The sequence below is a fragment of the Eleutherodactylus coqui genome, chromosome 1 (genome assembly GCF_035609145.1).
Source record: "Eleutherodactylus coqui strain aEleCoq1 chromosome 1, aEleCoq1.hap1, whole genome shotgun sequence".
NCBI classification, from domain to species: Eukaryota; Metazoa; Chordata; class Amphibia; order Anura; family Eleutherodactylidae; genus Eleutherodactylus; species Eleutherodactylus coqui.
The window spans coordinates 514,045,027-514,065,118 of NC_089837.1; the positions used below are offsets into that span (position 1 = coordinate 514,045,027).

Genomic DNA, 20,092 nt, shown 5'->3' on the forward strand with positions numbered 1-20,092 from the left:
TTGCCAGCAGTATAGGGCCAGTTGTCTCTAAACCCATGCTTTTGGGTCACGTTCGTGTGGACCCGGTGCTTAGTTGCCCACACGAACGTAACAATAGGCCAGCAAGCATTCCCTGGGTATTGTTTTGGGGCATAGTGCCACCCTCTGCCTTTCTTTACATATAAAACTTTCAGAAAGAAGCTGGGGAGGTAAACAGAATATCTACAAGGGGGACAGAAAAAGCATGAGGGACTAGTTAAGTCTGTGTTTTGATTTCTTTTCTTTGTCATCTTGGAATGAATGTCATCGTTTTTCAAAGGGGGAGCATTTTGTTGTTTGCATTAGGCTGTCAAACACATGTTGGAAAAAGCTCCCCAAAAAACAATGTGGAATCTGACACTTTAAAGCCTGTGTGAATGAGGCCTTATACTGTATGTACGGAGGAGAAACCAGTACAGCAGCTGGCAGCAGGTACTCACCGCACCGAAACAATGATCTTCTGATTTGGTTAAACATATTGGAACGTTCCCGATAGTTTCAAGATTGTGGCAACACCCGCTATGACACTGGTCACTAGAATAACAGAAATCTCCAAAGTTCTAAATTTAAATCAAAGGAAAGAAAAGTTTTATCAATTCATTTATAAACTTTCACATTTATGTCACATTAAGAAGTGTGTTTTACAAACATTTTCGACATGTCATAGGGAGGTGTGAACATTTTTTATCACTTGGGCTGCAGATGATGAGACCCCACTGATTTGCTAAAAATAAAGCAGCCGAAGCACTCATACAGGTGCTGTCACTGCTTGTCCGCTGAAGGTGAGCCCATAGACTTTGTATTGAGCCAGTCTTCAGTTTAATAGCAAGGACAGCAATCTGATGAGCTCTTTGGCTGACTTGTTCTAGCAATCTTTGGGAGTCTCAGCAGGGGCATATCTAAAGGTCCAGGGTCCTGGGTGCAAAAGTTCAGCTCAAACCCCTCCCACTGCCAGGGAAATTCCAAGTACAGCACCAATCAGGCCCACCACAATGTCCTGCTCTCGACGGTAAAGAAGAAACACCACACACAGAAGTCTGGTATAGCTCCTCACACGGGAAAAAACTGTGCACTTTATTACAGATTACATGGGGTCCTATACTTTTTGGTCACGTCACTAGAAATGGGTAATAGTCTCATTGGCTCAAATCCACCGCATAACCATATATGTAAAGTCCGCAGCTGTGCCTGAGGCACTGGAGGTCATATGCATAGTTGAACGGTCTTCATCTTGATAAGGCATACTTGGTCTCTGGCTTATGTACAGAAAATCACGTATTCAATTAACTCCAGTGCAAAGAATCAGGCACTCAATTCTGAGAAAGCAGCTAAGCATGCATTCTTCATATCTCTTTTCTCCTTCACTTTCACCTTCATCCTTCATCTAGTTTCTTTGGACATTCTTTCTCTGTTTGCCTTGCAAAGCATCTTGGCATATCTGATATAAGGCGAAGTATTAAGTTTTTCATAGAGTCAGTACATATAAGAATAAAGTTAGTATAAATATAGAAAGAAAGGCACATAATTATATATTAAAATATATACACTACCGTTCAAAAGTTTGGGGTCACCCAAACAATTTTGTGTTTTCCATGAAAAGTCACACTTATTCACCACCATGCGTTGTGAAATGAATAGAAAATAGAGTCAAGACATTGACAAGGTTAGAAATAATGATTTGTATTTGAAATAACATTGTTTTTACATCAAACGTTGCTTTCGTCAAAGAATCCTCCTTTTGCAGCAATTACAGCATTGCACACCCTTGACATTCTAGCTGTTAATTTGTTGAGGTAAGCTTGTGAAATTGCACCCCACGCTTCTAGAAGCATCTCCCACAAGTTGGATTGGTTGGATGGGCACTTCTGGCGTACCATACGGTCAAGCTGCTCCCACAACAGCTCAATGGGGTTCAGATCTGGTGACTGCGCTGGCCACTCCATTACCGATAGAATACCAGCTGCCTGCTTCTGCTGTAAATAGTTCTTGCACAATTTGGAGGTGTGTTTAGGGTCATTGTCCTGTTGTAGGATGAAATTGGTTCCAATCAAGCGCTGTCCACTGGGTATGGCATGGCGTTGCAAAATGGAGTGATAGCCTTCCTTATTCAGAATCCCTTTTACCCTGTACAAATCTCCCACCTTACCAGCACCAAAGCAACCCCAGACCATCACATTACCTCCACCATGCTTAACAGATGGCGTCAGGCATTCTTCCAGCATCTTTTCATTTGTTCTGCATCTCACAAACGTTCTTCTTTGTGATCCAAACACCTCAAACTTGGATTCATCCGTCCACAACACTTTTTTCCAGTCTTCCTCTGTCCAATGTCTGTGTTCTTTTGCCCATCTTAATCTTTTTCTTTTATTGGACAGTCTCAGATATGGCTTTTTCTTTGCCACTCTGCCCTGAAGCCCAAAATCCCGCAGCCGCCTCTTCACTGTAGATGTTGACACTGGTGTTTTGCGGGTACTATTTAATGAAGATGCCAGTTGGGTACCTGTGAGGCGTCTGTTTCTCAAACTAGAGACTCTAATGTGCTTATCTTCTTGCTTAGTTGTGCAACGCGGCCTCCCACTTCTTTTTCTACTCTGGTTAGAGCCTGTTTGTGCTGTCCTCTGAAGGGAGTAGTACACACCGTTGTAGGAAATCTTCAATTTCTTAGCAATTTCTCGCATGGAATAGCCTTCATTTCTAAGAACAAGAATAGACTGTCGAGTTTCAGATGAAAGTTCTCTTTTTCTGGCCATTTTGAGCGTTTAATTGACCCCACAAATGTGATGCTCCAGAAACTCAATCTGCTCACAGGAAGGTCAGTTTTGTAGCTTCTGTAACGAGCTAGACTGTTTTCAGATGTGTGAACATGATTGCACAAGGGTTTTCTAATCATCAATTAGCCTTCTGAGCCAATGAGCAAACACATTGTACCATTAGAACACTGGAGTGATAGTTGCTGGAAATGGGCCTCTATACACCTTTGTAGATATTGCACAAAAAACCAGACATTTGCAGCTAGAATAGTCATTTACCACATTAGCAATGTATAGAGTGCATTTGTTTAAAGTTAGGACTAGTTTAAAGTTATCTTCATTGAAAAGTACAGTGCTTTTCCTTCAAAAATAAGGACATTTCAATGTGACCCCAAACTTTTGAACGGTAGTGTATATTCCATTTTTTTCTTTTCTACCTACAAGGATATATATATATATATTTCCTTCTCACAACCTATACTTAAAGGGGTTCTGACATGAAAAAAAAAAAATTGTACTCACCTTGCCTGGCCTGGCCCGATCGCCAGGCATGTCCCCTCCAGCCGGCATCTTCTTCTGTGCCTTTAAAGCAGAGCAGGAGCGGTCAAAAAGACCGCTTCCTGCTCTGGTCCGTCCGTCAGGCACTTCCGAGGTCAACGGACGGACCGCCACAGCAAGCACGTCACAAGCAGTGCTTGCTGTGGGCGGCCTGTCCGTCCGGCTGAACTCCGGAGTGCTGCGCATGCGCAGTGGAGACGCAGCCCGTCCTGACTCCTGTCAGAGGGCACCTCTCCACTGCGCATGCGCGCGATCCCGGAGCGGCGCGGCTGCTGGAGGAAGAAGACTGCCTGCCGGGAGGCATACTAGCACTTTCTGCTTAGGTTAAGCAGCGCTGCTGATTAGAGCCACCTGATTGGCTCTTCGGCACCACGTGACTGCACAGCGTGCACCAATCAGGTGGCTCTAGTCAGGCTGCTTAACCTAAGCAGAAAGTGCTAATATGCTGCCGGAAGATGACCCCCCGTTGTCAACAACAACAGGAGACAAGGTAAGTATAAGATTTTTATGCTTTAGCAGCCATTAACCCATGGGTTCCCTGGGTCCATTAGGCAGACCAGGGAACAATGGCTGCTAAAGCATAAAAAAAATTATTCATGTCAGAACCCCTTTAAAGCATTGTGCATACAACTGCAAAACAAATTTGCATACATGATGTAGCCCCTTGCCATAAACTTTGCAAACATGACTCATTTCTTGGACTGCTTGAAAATTTGTTTGCAGCCTCTTAAGCTGTGTTCATGTTTTCGTTACACTTAGGCCTCCTTCCCACGAACGGATTTACGCCGCGTAAATTCGCGGCAAAAATCCGCTGCGTGGCCCCCTGCTATTAGGTTCTATTGAACCTAATAGCACAATGCTCACGATGCGTAATTCCACCGCGGAATTACGCACCGCGATTTCTCCCGTCCTCACCCGCAGCATGCTGTATTTGCTGCGGGTGAGGACGGGCTGTACGCGCTGACGGCTTCCATTGCAGTCAATGGAAGCCGTCCGTTCACGCTATCTCCCGCTGTAACCAGCGGGAGATAGCGTGAAAAAACGCTTCCCCACCTACCGCCGCAGCGTCATTTGACGCGGCCGGCGCGTCACGTGACACTGCCGGCCGCGTCACGTGATGCGGTGGGCGTGTCACACAACGCGACGGCGGTGGGTGGGGAAGCGGCTTCACGCTATCTCCCGCAGGTAAGTATAGGGGCTCTGGGGGGCGCCGTGAAGGGCTTCACTGCGTAATATTACGCGGCGGAGCCCGTCACGCTCGTGGGAAGGAGGCCTTAGAATCAGTTAAAAAAACACATTAAAAAAACTGCATGCGGTATTCAAAAACCGAGCTACACCAGTATGCTCCATATTACTACATACAAGAAGCTCTACATACATAATTATTATAGCTTTTACCTGTGACTTCGTCCACATGAAATTTGTATACTTTCTACATGATTCAAATTTAGAGATGAGCGAACGTGCTCGGCCCCGCCCCTTTTTCGCCCGAATACCGCGATTTTCGAGTACTTCCGTACTCGGGCGAAAAAATTTGGGTGTCGCCGTGGCGGCGCGGGGGGTTGCAGCGGGGAGTGGGGGGGGAGAGGGAGAGAGAGAGGGCTCCCCCCTGTTCCCCGCTGCTACCCCCCACGCCGCCACGCCTCTCCCCGCCCCCCGGCGCACCCGAGTACTTTTCACCCGAGTAGTGAAGTACTCGAAAATCGCGGTATTCGGGCGAAAAAGGGGCGGGGCCGAGCACGTTCGCTCATCTCTATTCAAATTGTAACTATCTTCAGAATTATTATGCTGCTAATCCATCACTAATTATCTTATGTTATAAACCTTTAGCTTTCATTATCATATATATGGTGTTTCTTAATTATATAAACCATTTTCATAATATCTGTACTATGAAAGGTCCTTTAGTAATCCAGATTAGTGAAGGACCTCTTTGTAAACTACATTCACATTATTACCTATTATGCCAGAAGAGGCGACAGCCAAGGCTAGCCCGCGATCTTTCCATATTCTAGCTATTAGTAGATTTAGGAGCATCCAGGAAAACTATTGGGCTAGAGACCTTCTGGTGCACTTTCTAAAATCTGGTTGTAAACTTGAAACTGTTATCCAGTTTGAGTAACTGCCTAATCCGGTGAAAAGATTAAAGGGGTGCCGGGGGTGAGCGGGGGGTTGCGGTGGGGAGTGGGGGCGAAAGAGAGAGAGAGCTCCCCCCTCATAACCCCCCCCCCCCCCTCCATCCCGCTGCCCCCGGCGCCCCCCCGGATCTTTTCGCTCGAGTAGGCAGTTACTTGAAAAAAGCGATGCTCGATCGAGTAATTGTCCTAAAGGAACACGTTCGCTCATCTCTAGACACAACATTTTTTGGGGGATTTTCATTTCCACTTTTTTCTTTTTCCCTTGACACGGCCGTATAGGGGTTTCTTTTATGCATTGCGAAGTATAATTTTTATTGGTACCATTTTGGGTGTATGTAATATATTATAAAACTCCTATTATTTTTTTTTTTTTTGAGAGCAGGGGAGAAAACACACCAATTACTGTTTTTTATTTTATTTTAGTCAATCAAACAGGATAAATGACACAATATATTTTTTTCTGCGGGTTGGTACGATTATAACGATACCAAAAACATTAAAAATGTTTAAAGTTTTTCCACTTTTGCACAATTAAAATCCTTTTTGTATTGTTGCATTCAAAGTCACATACCTTATTTTTTGCATCACTCACTGCAGTTTTTATTTGTACCATTTCGGGGTACATATAGCTTTTTTGATCTTTTATTGCACTTAATTGGAGGTAAAATGAATAAAACAAGCATTTTACCTCAGTTTTTCTTTACGGTCTTTGTTGTGCAGGATAATTAGTGTGCTCAAATTATAGTAAAAATTACAGTACAGACTGTTACAGATACGATGATACCACATATGTGGGGTTTTTCTTCTTTTTTCAAACAAATAGGGGAAAACTAGCAAAAAAGGTTCATTTATTATTTTTTAATGTGTCTTTCATGCAAAATAGATTGTCTCACCTCACTTTATCCATATGCGCTCACTGCATATTGCTTCAGTAGAGACAGATAGATACTCATGTCCGAAAAATGCCACTCGATCAGGTGGTCTGTATAGTAGAATGCATCCAGATAAATGGGAACTCGGACTTTGGTGAATAAAATCTCTTTATTGAAAAATGTGCTTTATAAAATCAGTAACATGGCGGACGCGTTTCAGCTCGATTGAGCCTTGATCACCTCATGCATTACGTCACTGTCTGTTTATTTAAATAACATATCCAATTTTAAAAATCAGCTGATTAGTAACCCCTGAAAGGGGTTGTCCCGCGGCGAAATCAATTTTTTTTTTTTCAATAGACCCCTGCATTATGCCCTGTTAAAAAGAAAGCATTTGTTAGTTTTTAAAAATAACATTTCGCTTACCTGCATCAGCGTTCTGCAGCTTCTTCTTTTAAAGATGGCACCGCTGGTCTTCTTCCACGGTGCACCGCGGGTCTTCTCCCATGGTGCACCGTGGATTTTCTTCTCCTGTCTTGCGTTCCACTGCCGATACAGCCACCTCATTGGCTGATCGGCACCACGGGACGGAGGCGGAGCTACGATGACGACGTGCAGACCAGCTCTCTGGCGCGAGCGCGCCGGAGCGGCCCCATTCACCAGGCAGAAGACCGGACAGTGCAAGCGCGTCTAAAGATGCCAGAAGACACAGAAATTAGTCGGAGCCATGGAGACAGGGACGCCAGCACCGGAGGGGGTAAGTGAATAACTTCTGTATGGCTCATATTTAATGCACGATGTACATTACAAAGTGCATTAATATGGCCATACAGAAGTGTATAACCCCACTTGCTGCCGCGGGACAACCCCTTTAAGGCACTTTTAACGTAAGGTTCTTGGAAGACAATTACACCGACTGGCCCACAGACAAAGGTTCAGAGATAGTGTGCGTACCTCTACTCCTCCTTAGCACTGCATCCCTGGAGTGCTCCAAGTTGCCATGCACCTTCTCCCACACATCCTGCGGGTCCTGAACCTGAGCGTCTGCAGATGGATTGTTAGAAGAGGAGGGGAAGGATACAGCAAACCTGGAATTAAATCCAAAATTACAGAAGAACGGAGACACGCCAGATGCCAAATGAGTATGATTATTGATAGCAAATTCAGCCACTGCTAGATAATTAACCCAGAGACTCTGACAATCACTCACATACATTCTGAGGTACTGAACCGGTTCCTGGTTCATACGTTCCATCTGCCCATTAGACTCCAGGTGGAAGGCAAAGGAAAACGACAACCCGATACCGATATTCTTACAAAAAGTCCTCCAAAACCGGGAAACAATTTAGACTCCCCGGTTGGAAACAATATCCTCAGGGACCCCATCCAATCTCCCGGATAAAGATGGTGGCTAACTCAGGAGTGAACTGAAGCTTCTTTAGAGCAGTAAAATGCACCATCTTGGAAAATCTGTCGACGACCACCCAGATGACCGAGCACCCCTGGGACTCAGGCAGGTCGGTAATAAAATCCATCGACAGATGGGTCCATGGCCTCTCCGGAATGGGGAGGCGACAAAGCAGACCCTCAGGTCATCTCCTTATACTCTTCCCTCGAGCACAAATAGGGGAGGACTTGACAAATTCCCTGACATCCTGAGACATTTGTGGCCACCAATACAAACGGCCACACAGCTTCAGGTTGCCTTGGACCCCTGGATGCCCTGCTAAAACCAAAGAATAAACCTCCTCCAGTATGAGGAGCCGCAAGGCACAGGGAACAATAAGCCTCCCCTCCGGGAGGTCTTGGGGAATGGACTGCAGAGACGACTGGAGTAAAACAGAGGTGTCAGACGTAAGAGTGGCTACAACCACGCCCGGGCCTAGAATACTCTCTCGCTGAGGCTCCTCTACCTTGGGAACCCCGAAGCTGCGAGACCGCACATCAGCTTTGACATTCTTGGACCCAGGCACAAATGTGACTACAAAATTGAAACGTGAAAAAAACAATGACCACCTTGCCTGACGAGCATTCAATCACTTTTCGGACTCCAGATAAACCAGATTCTTTTGGTCCGTGAGGACGAGTGCCCCCTAAGAAATGTCTCCACTCATCAAATGCCCATTTTATGGCTAATAATTCCCTGTTGCCAATATCATAGTTGCGTTCTGCCTGATTAAACTTCCTGGAAAAGAGCGCCAGGAGATTCTTGTGAGAGGACTGCCTCCACCCCATGCTCAGATGCATCCACTTCAATGATGAACGGGCGATATAGCTCCGGCTGAGCCAACACCGGAGAGAGCCCTCTTGAGATGTGCAAAGGCCTTCTCTGCCTCTTGAGACCAGGAATCAACCCTAGCCCCCTACCTGGTCAAGTCAGTCAAGAGTTTGGCCACCACCGAAAAGTTCTTAATGAATCTCCGAAGTTTACGAACCCCAAAAAGTGTTATAACGCCTTTAAGTTGGTGGGTTGCACCCAATCAGTGATGGCCTTGACCTTTGCCTTCCTCTGGATCAACAACATAGGAGGATAAACAGGCTGAACTAAAAGGACATTGTCTTCATTCGGCCTTACGTACTATGTTATTATGTTGTCCGAGTCCATCCGGATGCCCGATGGAGAAATGACGGATGAGATTATAAGCTCCCCGAAGGTCTAGCTTAGAGAAACAATGGGCCCCTACGACCTGGTTGAGGAGGTCAGGAATCAGGGGTAAAGAGTACTGGTTCTTGATGATAACCAACACAGGGCTGGAGGCCACCATCCTTCTTCTACACGGAAAATTAACCCTGCCCCTGCGAGTGATTCGGAAGGACGTTTATGTGCCTTGGCGAGACTCTCAGTAATATACTCCTTCGTTGCCTCGCATTCAGGAACAGTTACATTACATATTCCTCCCTTAGGGATCTTGCTCCCGGGAATAAGATCGATCTTGCAATCCCATTCCCGGTGCAGGGGTAATGTCTCTGAAAGTTGTTTGGAAAGCATGTCAGAAAAATCTTCAATATACGGAGGTAACCAATTTACCTTATACTCTGTGGAATTCACCTGGGCGGAGACTAAATGCTCACCACAACCTTGCCCCCACTGTACTAGTTCAGAGGTGGACCAATCAAGCTGGGGTGGACCAATCAAGCTGTGCTGCCGCAGCCTGGGTAACCCGAGGACTAAATCTACGGAAAGGCTCTCCATCACCAAGAATGAACACACCTCAGAATGTAGCGCCTCTATGGAAAAAAAACTAGTTCTGGAGTCCTCTTACTGATTAACCCCGCTGACAACAGAGTGGAATCGATACCCGAGACCCGGATAGGAGGATTCAGTGGTAAAAGACATGCAGACATAGAATTGATGAACTCAAAATTAACAAAGTTCGCGGCAGCCCCCGAATCAAACAAGGCCTGACCATTAAGGAGATTAGCATTATATGAAATAGAGAACGGCACTAACAATTTAGAACATTCCGGAAGTACCTGAGCTCCTAGGTGATCCCTCCGGACATCGCCTAGAAGTTTTCCCACGGCTGTTTCTTGGGGCAGTTGGTGATCCAATGATCTGGACCTCCGCAATAAAGGCATAATTGGTTGCTGAGCCGAAATTCCTTGCTCTTCTTTAAGGACAAGGAGCCCACTTCCATTGCCTTGACTCCGTTGGTAGCTGAGGTCAAGAGTGGATTATTGGACCGGGTCACAGGCGGTTCGATCTGAGTCTAGCGTCGGGCCCTAAGACGACGGTCCGCCTTTATCGCGATAGTTATAGCCTGTTCTAACGTCTCGGGTTCCGGCTGCAACAACAACAGATCTTTAACAGACTAGGACAACCCAGTACAAAACAAATCTTTCAGAGCGCAGTCATTCCATCTAGACTCCACACAAAACTGCCGATACTGAGAGCAGAACTCTTCTGCAGGACATCTTCCCTGCCGAAGACTCAATAACTTACTCATGGCATATCTCGCCCTATCTGGTTCGTCATAAATCTGCCCATGGGCTGTAAAAAAAGGCATTGACCGATTGGCGGGGCTGTGAGTCGGAGGGCAGCGAGAATGACCAGTTTTGGGGGTTGCCTCTCAAGCGTGAAATTACAATGCCTACCCTCTGGTATTCCCGACCAGTGGTGGCGTAATTCACAATATAACCTGCACGCTTCCCGGAAAACAAAGAATATTCTAAGGTCACCCGAAAAAAAGTCAGGTAGCGCAATCTTGGGTTCTGCGCAAAGGTCTGCTCCTGATTGCTTGAGCCGAGCGGACAGATCTTGCACCAACCCTGTTAAGGCTTGCACCTGATTAGCAAGGGCTGCAACAGCCTCCATATCAGAGTTCAAACGGGAAGGTCAAAACAGGTTCCCAGTAACAATATGGCCAGTATTTCTGTTAGGGCTGGTCAGGGCAGATGGACAGGGAATTCCTACATCAACCCTCTCCCGTGTCCCTACCTACGTGCCCCCCTGGTCTAGGCCCCAGGGTGATAACTGGGCGATGGTCCCTGCGCTGCACTAGTGTCAGGGACCCCAAGAAGGTGGGAATGGGAGACCGACAGGTGGGAACCATGAGCTGAATAGGACAACAATGCGCTAATGCGAAAATAGTCGAGACAGCAAGCTAAGTCAAACAAAAAAGTCACGTGCGCAGTACAGGAGGGCAAAAACAGAAACAGAGTCCGATGCAAGCCGAGGTCAAACCAAAAGACATGTTCGAGGTACAGGAGGGTAAGGCAGAAGCAGAGTCAAATGCAAGCAGAGGTCATACACACTATGGTCAGGTCAAAGATTGCGGGTGTAGTCAGAAACAAGTCAAAACAAACACTGGCACTGGAGTCTGGGCCAGCAGGGTTTATATGCAGACCTCCAGCCCTTCTGGAGGGAGTCATAAAGCCACCTCCCCCTAGCGGGGCACGGCCGACCAGCGGACTGGCATAACCGCGCAGGACATGGGACGCGCCTCCGGCAGACATGACCAACCAGGTCCCAGCGCCCCTACTGGTAACCCCATCTCTAACAGCTAGGCCTATAATGGAGGGAACACCTATTGGATTTCAGTGCACAACTGAATAAATTCCAGGCACTATTGCAGAAAAAAAAATTGACTCCCTAAAAATAATTCCCCTCCGCACTCTTTTTGGCGTTCCCTAAATCTTAGATAAAAGTAATTATGTAAACTGTGTGTTATGCCTGAAGATAGGGGTAATTACTAGGGCTGGTTGGGATGGGCAAATGGGGCAATAAAACCAGGTATCCCTCCTCCTCCCATGCTTTTTTGGGGGGGTATTTCTTGACCTTAGTGGCAGGGATGTGGTGTAAAAAGTGGCACTCTGCGATCCTTTGTAAGCTTGCTGAGGTGCGGCAATCTCAAACAGAAGGCGCTCACCAAGCTGGTCCTGGTACTGCAAGAAGGCGCGCATTCCCGGGGCCTCTTGTAAATTACGTATTAAGGTAGCGGTCTGAATAATGCCGGGCTCACTTGGCCATATGTGGAATCTGCTTGTGGAGGCCTGCAGCAGATCCCAGCTGTGAGCCTGGCCATGGCGCTGTGTACGGCCGTGTACTGTGCATAACTGCGTACTCACACAGGCAGTAATTCACAATATACCGGCTTTTCTTTGTATTTCCTGTGGCGTCGCGTACACAATGTAGTTAAGTATGGGCTGCTGGTATACCCGCGACCATGGAGCACAATTGGCTCTATGTCGCGGATATCTGGGGTAAAATATAACATGTTGCGTTCTGTTTTCTGTGAGTGAATTATGTAATTCCGACCCGCTAATTTGAGCGGAATTGTGCAATCCAGTGCATTTGATTGGTCCGCGGATTACCGCTGATCAAACGCATGCGGAGTCCGCAATTTCTATCCAGTTATGTGAGACCGGCCTAATGGTAGATCGCTACCTTTTTATCATGTGACTGGGGACTGCTCCACGAGGCTAGCGGTCACTAATCCAGGGTCTCGGAGACCGTTGGTCGCCGGAAGCAAGAGATTTAACCCCTTAGTGATGAAGCCTTTTTGCGCCTTAGTGATGGAGCCACATTTTGGAAATCTGACGTGACTTAACATAGCATGACTTCGTAAAGGCTTCGTATATCCAAGTGATTCTGACATTATTTTTTCGCCACATATTGTACTTCATTTAGGTTGTAAAAATAGATCAATAGAATTTGTGTATATTTATTAAAAATGCCAACATTGGGAAAAATTTGAAAAAGTTGTTACATATGAATGAAGACTTGCAACCCAAAATGAATACCCCGGTTTCTCCCATGTTCAAAGACCTACCCATTGTGGCCCTAATCCTATGTCTCTATGCACCACGGAGCCCAAAATGAAAGGAGTAGTCGGTGGCTTTCAGAACAGAAATTTTGCTTGAAGGGGATTTAGGCCCATAGTGCACCTGTAGGGCCCTTGAGCGGCCAAAACGACAGACAACACCAACAAATGATCCCATTTTGAAAACTAGACCCCTTAACGAATTCATCTAGGTGTGTACTGTGTATTTTGACCCTACAATTTTTTGAATAGATCTAAGCAAAGCAGTAGGGAAAAAAATATGATTTTCATTTTTTTGGCAATTGTGTCAATTTAAAAATTGATTTTTTTCTACAGCACACATATGAATGAAGACTTTCACCCCAAAATGGATACCCCTGTTTGTCCCATGTTCAGAAACATACCCACTGTGGCCCTAATCTACTTTCAGGACACATGCTTAGGCTTATAATGGAAGGAGCACCCGTTGGATTTCAGGGTTCAACTGAATAAATTCCATTGCCCACTTGTAGAGCCATTGAGAGGCCAAAGCAAAAAAAAAGAACAATGACCCCATTTTGAAAACTTAACAAATTAGGGGTGTACTGTATATTTTGACCCCACACTATTTGAATGAATTTAAGCAAAGTATAAGAAAAAAAATTACGATTTTCATTTTTTTGTCGATTGTGTCAATTAAAAATATATTTTTTTGTACATTGTACATAGGAATAAAGACGTTCACCCCAAAATGGATACTCCCATTTGTCCTGTGTGCAGAAACATTTCCGTTGTCCTAATCTACTTACAGGACTCATGACAAGTCCTATAATGAAGAGAACACCCATTGGATTGCAGGGCACAACTGAATAAATTCCAGGACCCTTTGCTCACTTGTACAGAATAAAAATTGACTACCTAAAAATACCCCCCCCCCCCCCCCCCCCGGGTACAGTTTTGGCATTCCTCAAATCTTGGATAAAAGTAATAATGTGAATGACAGGTGTAATTAGGGTGCCTGGTTGGGATGGTAAAATGGGGCAATAAAATCGGGTATCCCCCCTCTCATGCTTTTTGGTGGTTATTTCTTAACCTCAGCGGGATGGGGTGTAAAAAGTAGGCGAGCATTCCCGGGGCTTCTTGCAAATTACGTATTACAGGTAGCAGTCTGAATAACGCCGTGTTCACACGGCCATACGTGGAATCCGCTTGCAGAGGCCTGCAGCGGATCCCAGCTGTGAGCCTGGATGTAACCCTGCATATGGCTGCGTAATGTACTGCGTATCACTGCGTACTCACACAGGCGGTAATGTGTAGTACACCTTTTTTGTTTGTATTTCCTGTACCATCGCTTGACGATGATGTTGGTACCCGCAGCCTGTACACAATGTTGAAGCACAATGAGCTCTATGTTGCTGATATCCGCGGTAAAATAGAACCTGCTGCATTCTCTTTTCTGCGAGTGGATTACACAATTCCAATCAGCTAATGTAAGCGAAGTTGTATAATCCAATGCAATTGATCTGCATTACCATGGATCAGACGCATGTGGAATCTGTAATTCCTATCCGGTCATGTGAGACTGGCCTCAGGTACATAGCTATCTTTTTATCACATGACCGGGGATCGCTCAACGAGGTCACTAGTCCAGGCTCTCGGTGACCGTTGGTCGTCGGAAGCAAGGATATTTTATATTTCCTGGGCTTTCTGGCTCCTGTGCAAATGTCCAGTATTTTGCCAGTGGTTGCATGTGCAGAATCCGGGAAGGTTCATGGAGGAGGATCATGTCGAGGTTCAAATACGGAGGTCTCCGGTAAAAAGTTTCATCTCCTCTCACCAATCGCAATGGTGAGGGGAGATGAAACTTCAACTTTTTTTTTACTTTTACGTGACTTTTTCGTGACTCACGAACACGTGATCATAAATCGCTCACCTTGGCCCCCCCGTTAAATCTCCAGGCTCTCGGCTACGTTTTGTAGCCAGGAGCAGGGAGATTTTAAATGACCCTGGCAATCAATGGCTTTTGCGCATGTGTCTGCTATTTTGGCAACGGGCACATGCGCAGAAGCTGGGGTAAGGTCCGCGGATAAATCCAAGGGCCTTAGGTACATAATTTCATCCTCCCTCACAGATATGATCCATGATGGGAGATGAAACGTAAGCTATTTAAACTTTTTCAAACTTTTTTTAACACTTTTTTACACTTTTGTTTTACTTTAAATTATCACTGTTATCCATTGGATAGCATTGATATCGTTCCTGATGAACTCTCTCTTCTCCTGGCTAAACGGTAGCCAGGAGCAGAGGGATTTTGAATTTCCCGGGTGCAAGTCCCTCTGTGCATGCGCTCGATGAATGACATCGGGCGCATGCACAGAAGGGGACTTCAGGTCCCAAAAGACTGGGACATCACAGAGGATCCGGGGTGATTTTTTGTTTACCTCCCCCATGGATCCGATCCATGAGGGGAGGTGAAACTTAAACTTTTTAAAACTTTTTCGTGATTGCCGCTATCCACAGTCCCTGGTGACATCTCCTGGTTCCCAGCTACCCTCACGAGCCAGGAGATTTTAAATTTGCCGTGACATTATCCGTCTGGCACACATGCACAGAAGAGCGGCGGGTCCTGAAGGACCAGTTCACTGAGCGACACCACAGACAAGGCGATTAAAGGGGTTGTCCCGCGCCGAAACGGGTTTTTTTTTTTTCAACCCCCCCCCCCCCCCCCGTTCGGCGCGAGACAACCCCGATGCAGGGAAGTAAAGAAAGTTTACCGGAGCGCTTACCTTAATCCCCGCGCTCCGGTGACTTCAATACTTACCGCTGAAGATGGCCGCCGGGATCCTCTGTCTTCGTGGACCGCAGCTCTTCTGTGCGGTCCACTGCCGATTCCAGCCTCCTGATTGGCTGGAATCGGCACGTGACGGGGCGGAGCTACACGGAGCCGCTCTCTGGCACGAGCGGCTCCATAGAAGACTGCTGAAGACCCGGACTGCGCAAGCGCGGCTAATTTGGCCATCGGAGGCCAAAAATTAGTCGGCACCATGGAGACGAGGACGCTAGCAACGGAGCAGGTAAGTAAAAAACTTTTTATAACTTCTGTATGGCTCATAATTAATGCACAATGTATATTACAAAGTGCATTATTATGGCCATACAGAAGTGTATAGACCCACTTGCTGCCTCGGGACAACCCCTTTAAGTAATCTCAGCTGCCCTGATGGATCTGATCCTTCAGGGCAGCTGAATCTTTAACTTTTTTAAACTTTTTCTTTTCTTTATTTTGATCAGCGCTATCCACTGGATGGTGCCAATTGCATTGCGCATTGGATAAAGGCGATCATGTGACCAGGAATCGCATACCACGGGCCCCCGCGACATCTCCAGGCTTTTGGCTACCTTTAAATTTCCTGGGAAATCCTTGACTTTTGCGCATGCGTCCGCCCTCATGCTGACAGGCACATGTGCCGAAGCCGGGGTAAAGTCCGCGGTTCAAGATCCCATCGGGGGTAAAATTTGGGGACCTTGGGTACGTAGTTTCGTCTCCCCTCACGGATACTATTCATAAGGGGAGATGAAACTTTAATTTAAAAATTTTTTATTTTTACATTTTTTTACTTTTTATGATCACTGTTTTCAGATGGATAACAGTGATCATGTGACTGGGAACCACATACAGCGGTCCCTGGGGACATCTCCCTGCACTCGGCTATCTGTGACATCCGGGTGCAGGGAGATTTTGAATCTGCTGGGCTCACCGGCCTTCTGCGCATGCGCGCCACCTTGGCACATTTACAGAAGCCCGCGGCAGCTGCACATCGCTGCCGGAGATCATGGAGGACTGGGGTGAGTATTTTCACCTCCCCTCATGGATCCAATCCATGAGGGGCGGTGATACTTAAACTTTTTTTTAACTTTTATTTTTACTTGTCCGTGATCGCCATTATCCATTGCATAACTGATAGACTGCAGCTGTGATCACTTATAACTGCAGTCTGTCAGTGGAAGGAGCACGTTGTGTGAGTCTGCAGCTTAAAATTGGGCGGCTCCATGGTAACAGCCCTCCCTTCCTCCTCCACACACTAGTATTGGCTGCAGCAATTGCGCAGTTGACAGTGCCAAAGCAAGAAGAGTGCATTCTAAATATGGCAAGGGCTCTGGGCCACCTTAGTGAATGGGCCAGGTCGCCATTGCAACCCCTGCGACCCCTCACAGTACGCCAGTGGTATGAGGATTTACAGGACTGTAGTGGGTTACAAACGGGTCTGGGGATTTACAGTATACTATGGCTGGTTATATACAGGGGTCTGGGGTTATATAGTATACTATGGCTGGTTATATACAGGGGTTATATAGTATACTATGGCTGGTTATATACAGGGGTCTGGGGATTTACAGTACATTATGGCTGGTTATATACAGGGGTCTGGGGATTTATAGTACACTATGGCTGGTTATATACAGGGGTCTGGGGATTTATAGTACACTATGGCTGGTTATATACAGGGGTCTGGGGATTTATAGTACACTATGGCTGGTTATATACAGGGGTCTGGGGATTTATAGTACACTATGGCTGGTTATATACAGGGGTCAGGGGATTTATAGTACACTATGGCTGGTTATATACAGGGGTCAGGGGATTTATAGTACACTATGGCTGGTTATATACAGGGGTCAGGGGATTTATAGTACACTATGGCTGGTTATATACAGGGGTCAGGGGATTTATAGTACACTATGGCTGGTTATATACAGGGGTCAGGGGATTTATAGTACACTATGGCTGGTTATATACAGGGGTCAGGGGATTTATAGTACACTATGGCTGGTTATATACAGGGGTCAGGGGATTTATAGTACACTATGGCTGGTTATATACAGGGGTCAGGGGATTTATAGTACACTATGGCTGGTTATATACAGGGGTCAGGGGATTTATAGTACACTATGGCTGGTTATATACAGGGGTCAGGGGATTTATAGTACACTATGGCTGGTTATATACAGGGGTCAGGGGATTTATAGTACACTATGGCTGGTTATATACAGGGGTCAGGGGATTTATAGTACACTATGGCTGGTTATATACAGGGGTCAGGGGATTTATAGTACACTATGGCTGGTTATATACAGGGGTCAGGGGATTTATAGTACACTATGGCTGGTTATATACAGGGGTCAGGGGATTTATAGTACACTATGGCTGGTTATATACAGGGGTCAGGGGATTTATAGTACACTATGGCTGGTTATATACAGGGGTCAGGGGATTTATAGTACACTATGGCTGGTTATATACAGGGGTCAGGGGATTTATAGTACACTATGGCTGGTTGTATACAGGGGTCTGAGGATTTACAGTACACTATGACTGGTTATATACAGGGGTCTGAGGATTTGCAGTACACTATAGTTGGTTGTATAAAGGGGTCTGGTTATTTACAGTACACTATGGCTGGTTTTATACAGGGGTCTGGGGATTTATAGTACACTATTGTTGGTTGTATAAAGGGGTCTCGTTATTTCCAGTACACTATGGCTGGTTATATAAAGTGGTCTGGGGATTTCCAGTACACTATGGCTGGCTATATACAGGGGTCTGGGGATTTACAGTACACTATGGCTGGTTATATACAGGGGTCTGGGGATTTACAGTACACTATGGCTGGTTATATACAGGGGTCTGGGGATTTACAGTACACTATGGCTGATTATATACAGGGGTCTGGGGATTTCTCGTACACTATGGTTGGTTATATACAGGGGTCTGGGGATTTGCAGTACACTATGGCTGGTTATATACAGGGGTCTGACGGTTTACACTATACTATGGCTGGTTATATACAGAGGTCTGGGGATGTACAGTACACTGTGGCTGGTTATATACAGGGGTCTGAGGGTTTACACTATACTATGGCTGGTTATATACAGGGATCTGGGGATTTACAGAACACTATGACTGATTATATACAGGGGTCTGGGGATTTCCAGTAGACTATGGCTGGTTTATTTACAGGGGTCTGGGGATTTCCAGTATACTATGGCTGGTTATATACAGGGGTCTGTGGATTTACAGTACACTAGGGCTGGTTATTTACAGGGGTCTTGGGATTTACAGTACACTATGGCTGGTTGTATACAGCTATCTGAGGAGTTACAGTACACTACCGCTGGTTATGTACAGGGATCTGGGGATTTACAGAATACCAAGGCTGGTTATATAATATACAGGGGTTGGGGATTTACAGTACACTCTGGCTGGCTATATACAGGGGTATGGGGATTTACAGTATACTATGGTTGGATATATACAGGGGTCTGGAGATTTACAGCACACTCTGGCTAGTTATAAACAGGGGTCTGGGGATTTACAGTACATTATAGCTGGTTATATACGGGGGTATGGGGATTCACATTTTACTATGGCTGGTTATATATAGGGGTCTGGGGATTTCCAGTACACCACGGTTGGTTATATACAGAGGTCTGGGGATTTACGGTTCACTATAGCTGGTTATATACAGGGGTCTTTGGATTTACAGTACACTCTAACTGCTTATTAACAACGGTCTGGGGATTTCCAGTACACTCTAGCTGGTTATATTAGGTGGTCTGGGGATTTCCAGTACACTATATCTGGTTATATACAGGGGTCTGGGGATTTCCAGTACACTATGGCTGGTTATATACAGGGGTCTGGGGATTTCCAGTACACTATGGCTGGTTATATACAGGGGTCTGAGGGTTTATACTATACTATGGCTGGTTATATACAGAGGTCTGGGGATTTACAGTACACTATGGCTGGTTATATACAGGGGTCTGAGGGTTTATACTATACTATGGCTGGTTATATACAGGCGTCTGGGGATTTACAGTACACTATGGCTGGTTATATACAGGGGTCTGAGGGTTTACACTATACTATGGCTGGTTATATACAGGGGTCTGGGTATTTACAGTACACTATGGCTGGCTATATAGAAGGGTCTGGGGATTTTCAGTACATTATGGCTGGTTATATACAGGGGTCTGAGGGTTTACACTATACTATGGCTGGTTATATACAGAGGTCTTGGGATTTACAGTACACTATGGCTGGTTATATACAGGGGTCTCTTGAATTACAGTACACTATGGCTGGCTATATTCAGAGGTCTGGGGATTTACAGTATACTAGTGCTAGTTATATACAGGGGTCTGGGGATTGCCAGTACACTATGTCTGGTTATATACAGGGATCTGAGGATTTACACTATACTATGGCTGGTTATATACAGAGGTCTGGTGATTTACAGTACACTGTGGCTGGTTATATACCGGGGTCTGGGGATTTACAGTACACTATAGCTGGTTATATACAGCGGTCTCTGGATTTACAGTACACTATGGCTGGCTATATTCAGAGGTCTGGGGATTTACAGTATACTAGTGCTAGTTATATACAGGGGTCTGGGGATTGCCAGTACACTATGTCTGGTTATATACAGGGATCTGAGGATTTACACTAT

The 20,092-nt window shown here is 45.8% G+C and overlaps 1 protein-coding gene across 5 annotated transcripts in view; it reads right to left on the reverse strand.

Annotated features, from left to right (window-relative positions):
- Positions 1 to 20,092, reverse strand: part of LOC136588552 (leucine-rich colipase-like protein 1) — a 148,950-nt gene that overhangs the window by 41,317 nt on the left and 87,541 nt on the right. For 4 of the 5 annotated variants that reach the window (XM_066587888.1, XM_066587877.1, XM_066587904.1 and 1 more), the window contains one exon: positions 459 to 578. The exons of the other annotated variant lie outside the window; for it this stretch is intronic. In XM_066587888.1, coding sequence (XP_066443985.1) covers positions 459 to 578 — 120 coding nt within the window. The remainder of the gene's footprint in view (positions 1 to 458; positions 579 to 20,092) is intronic. 5 annotated transcript variants of the gene reach the window in all.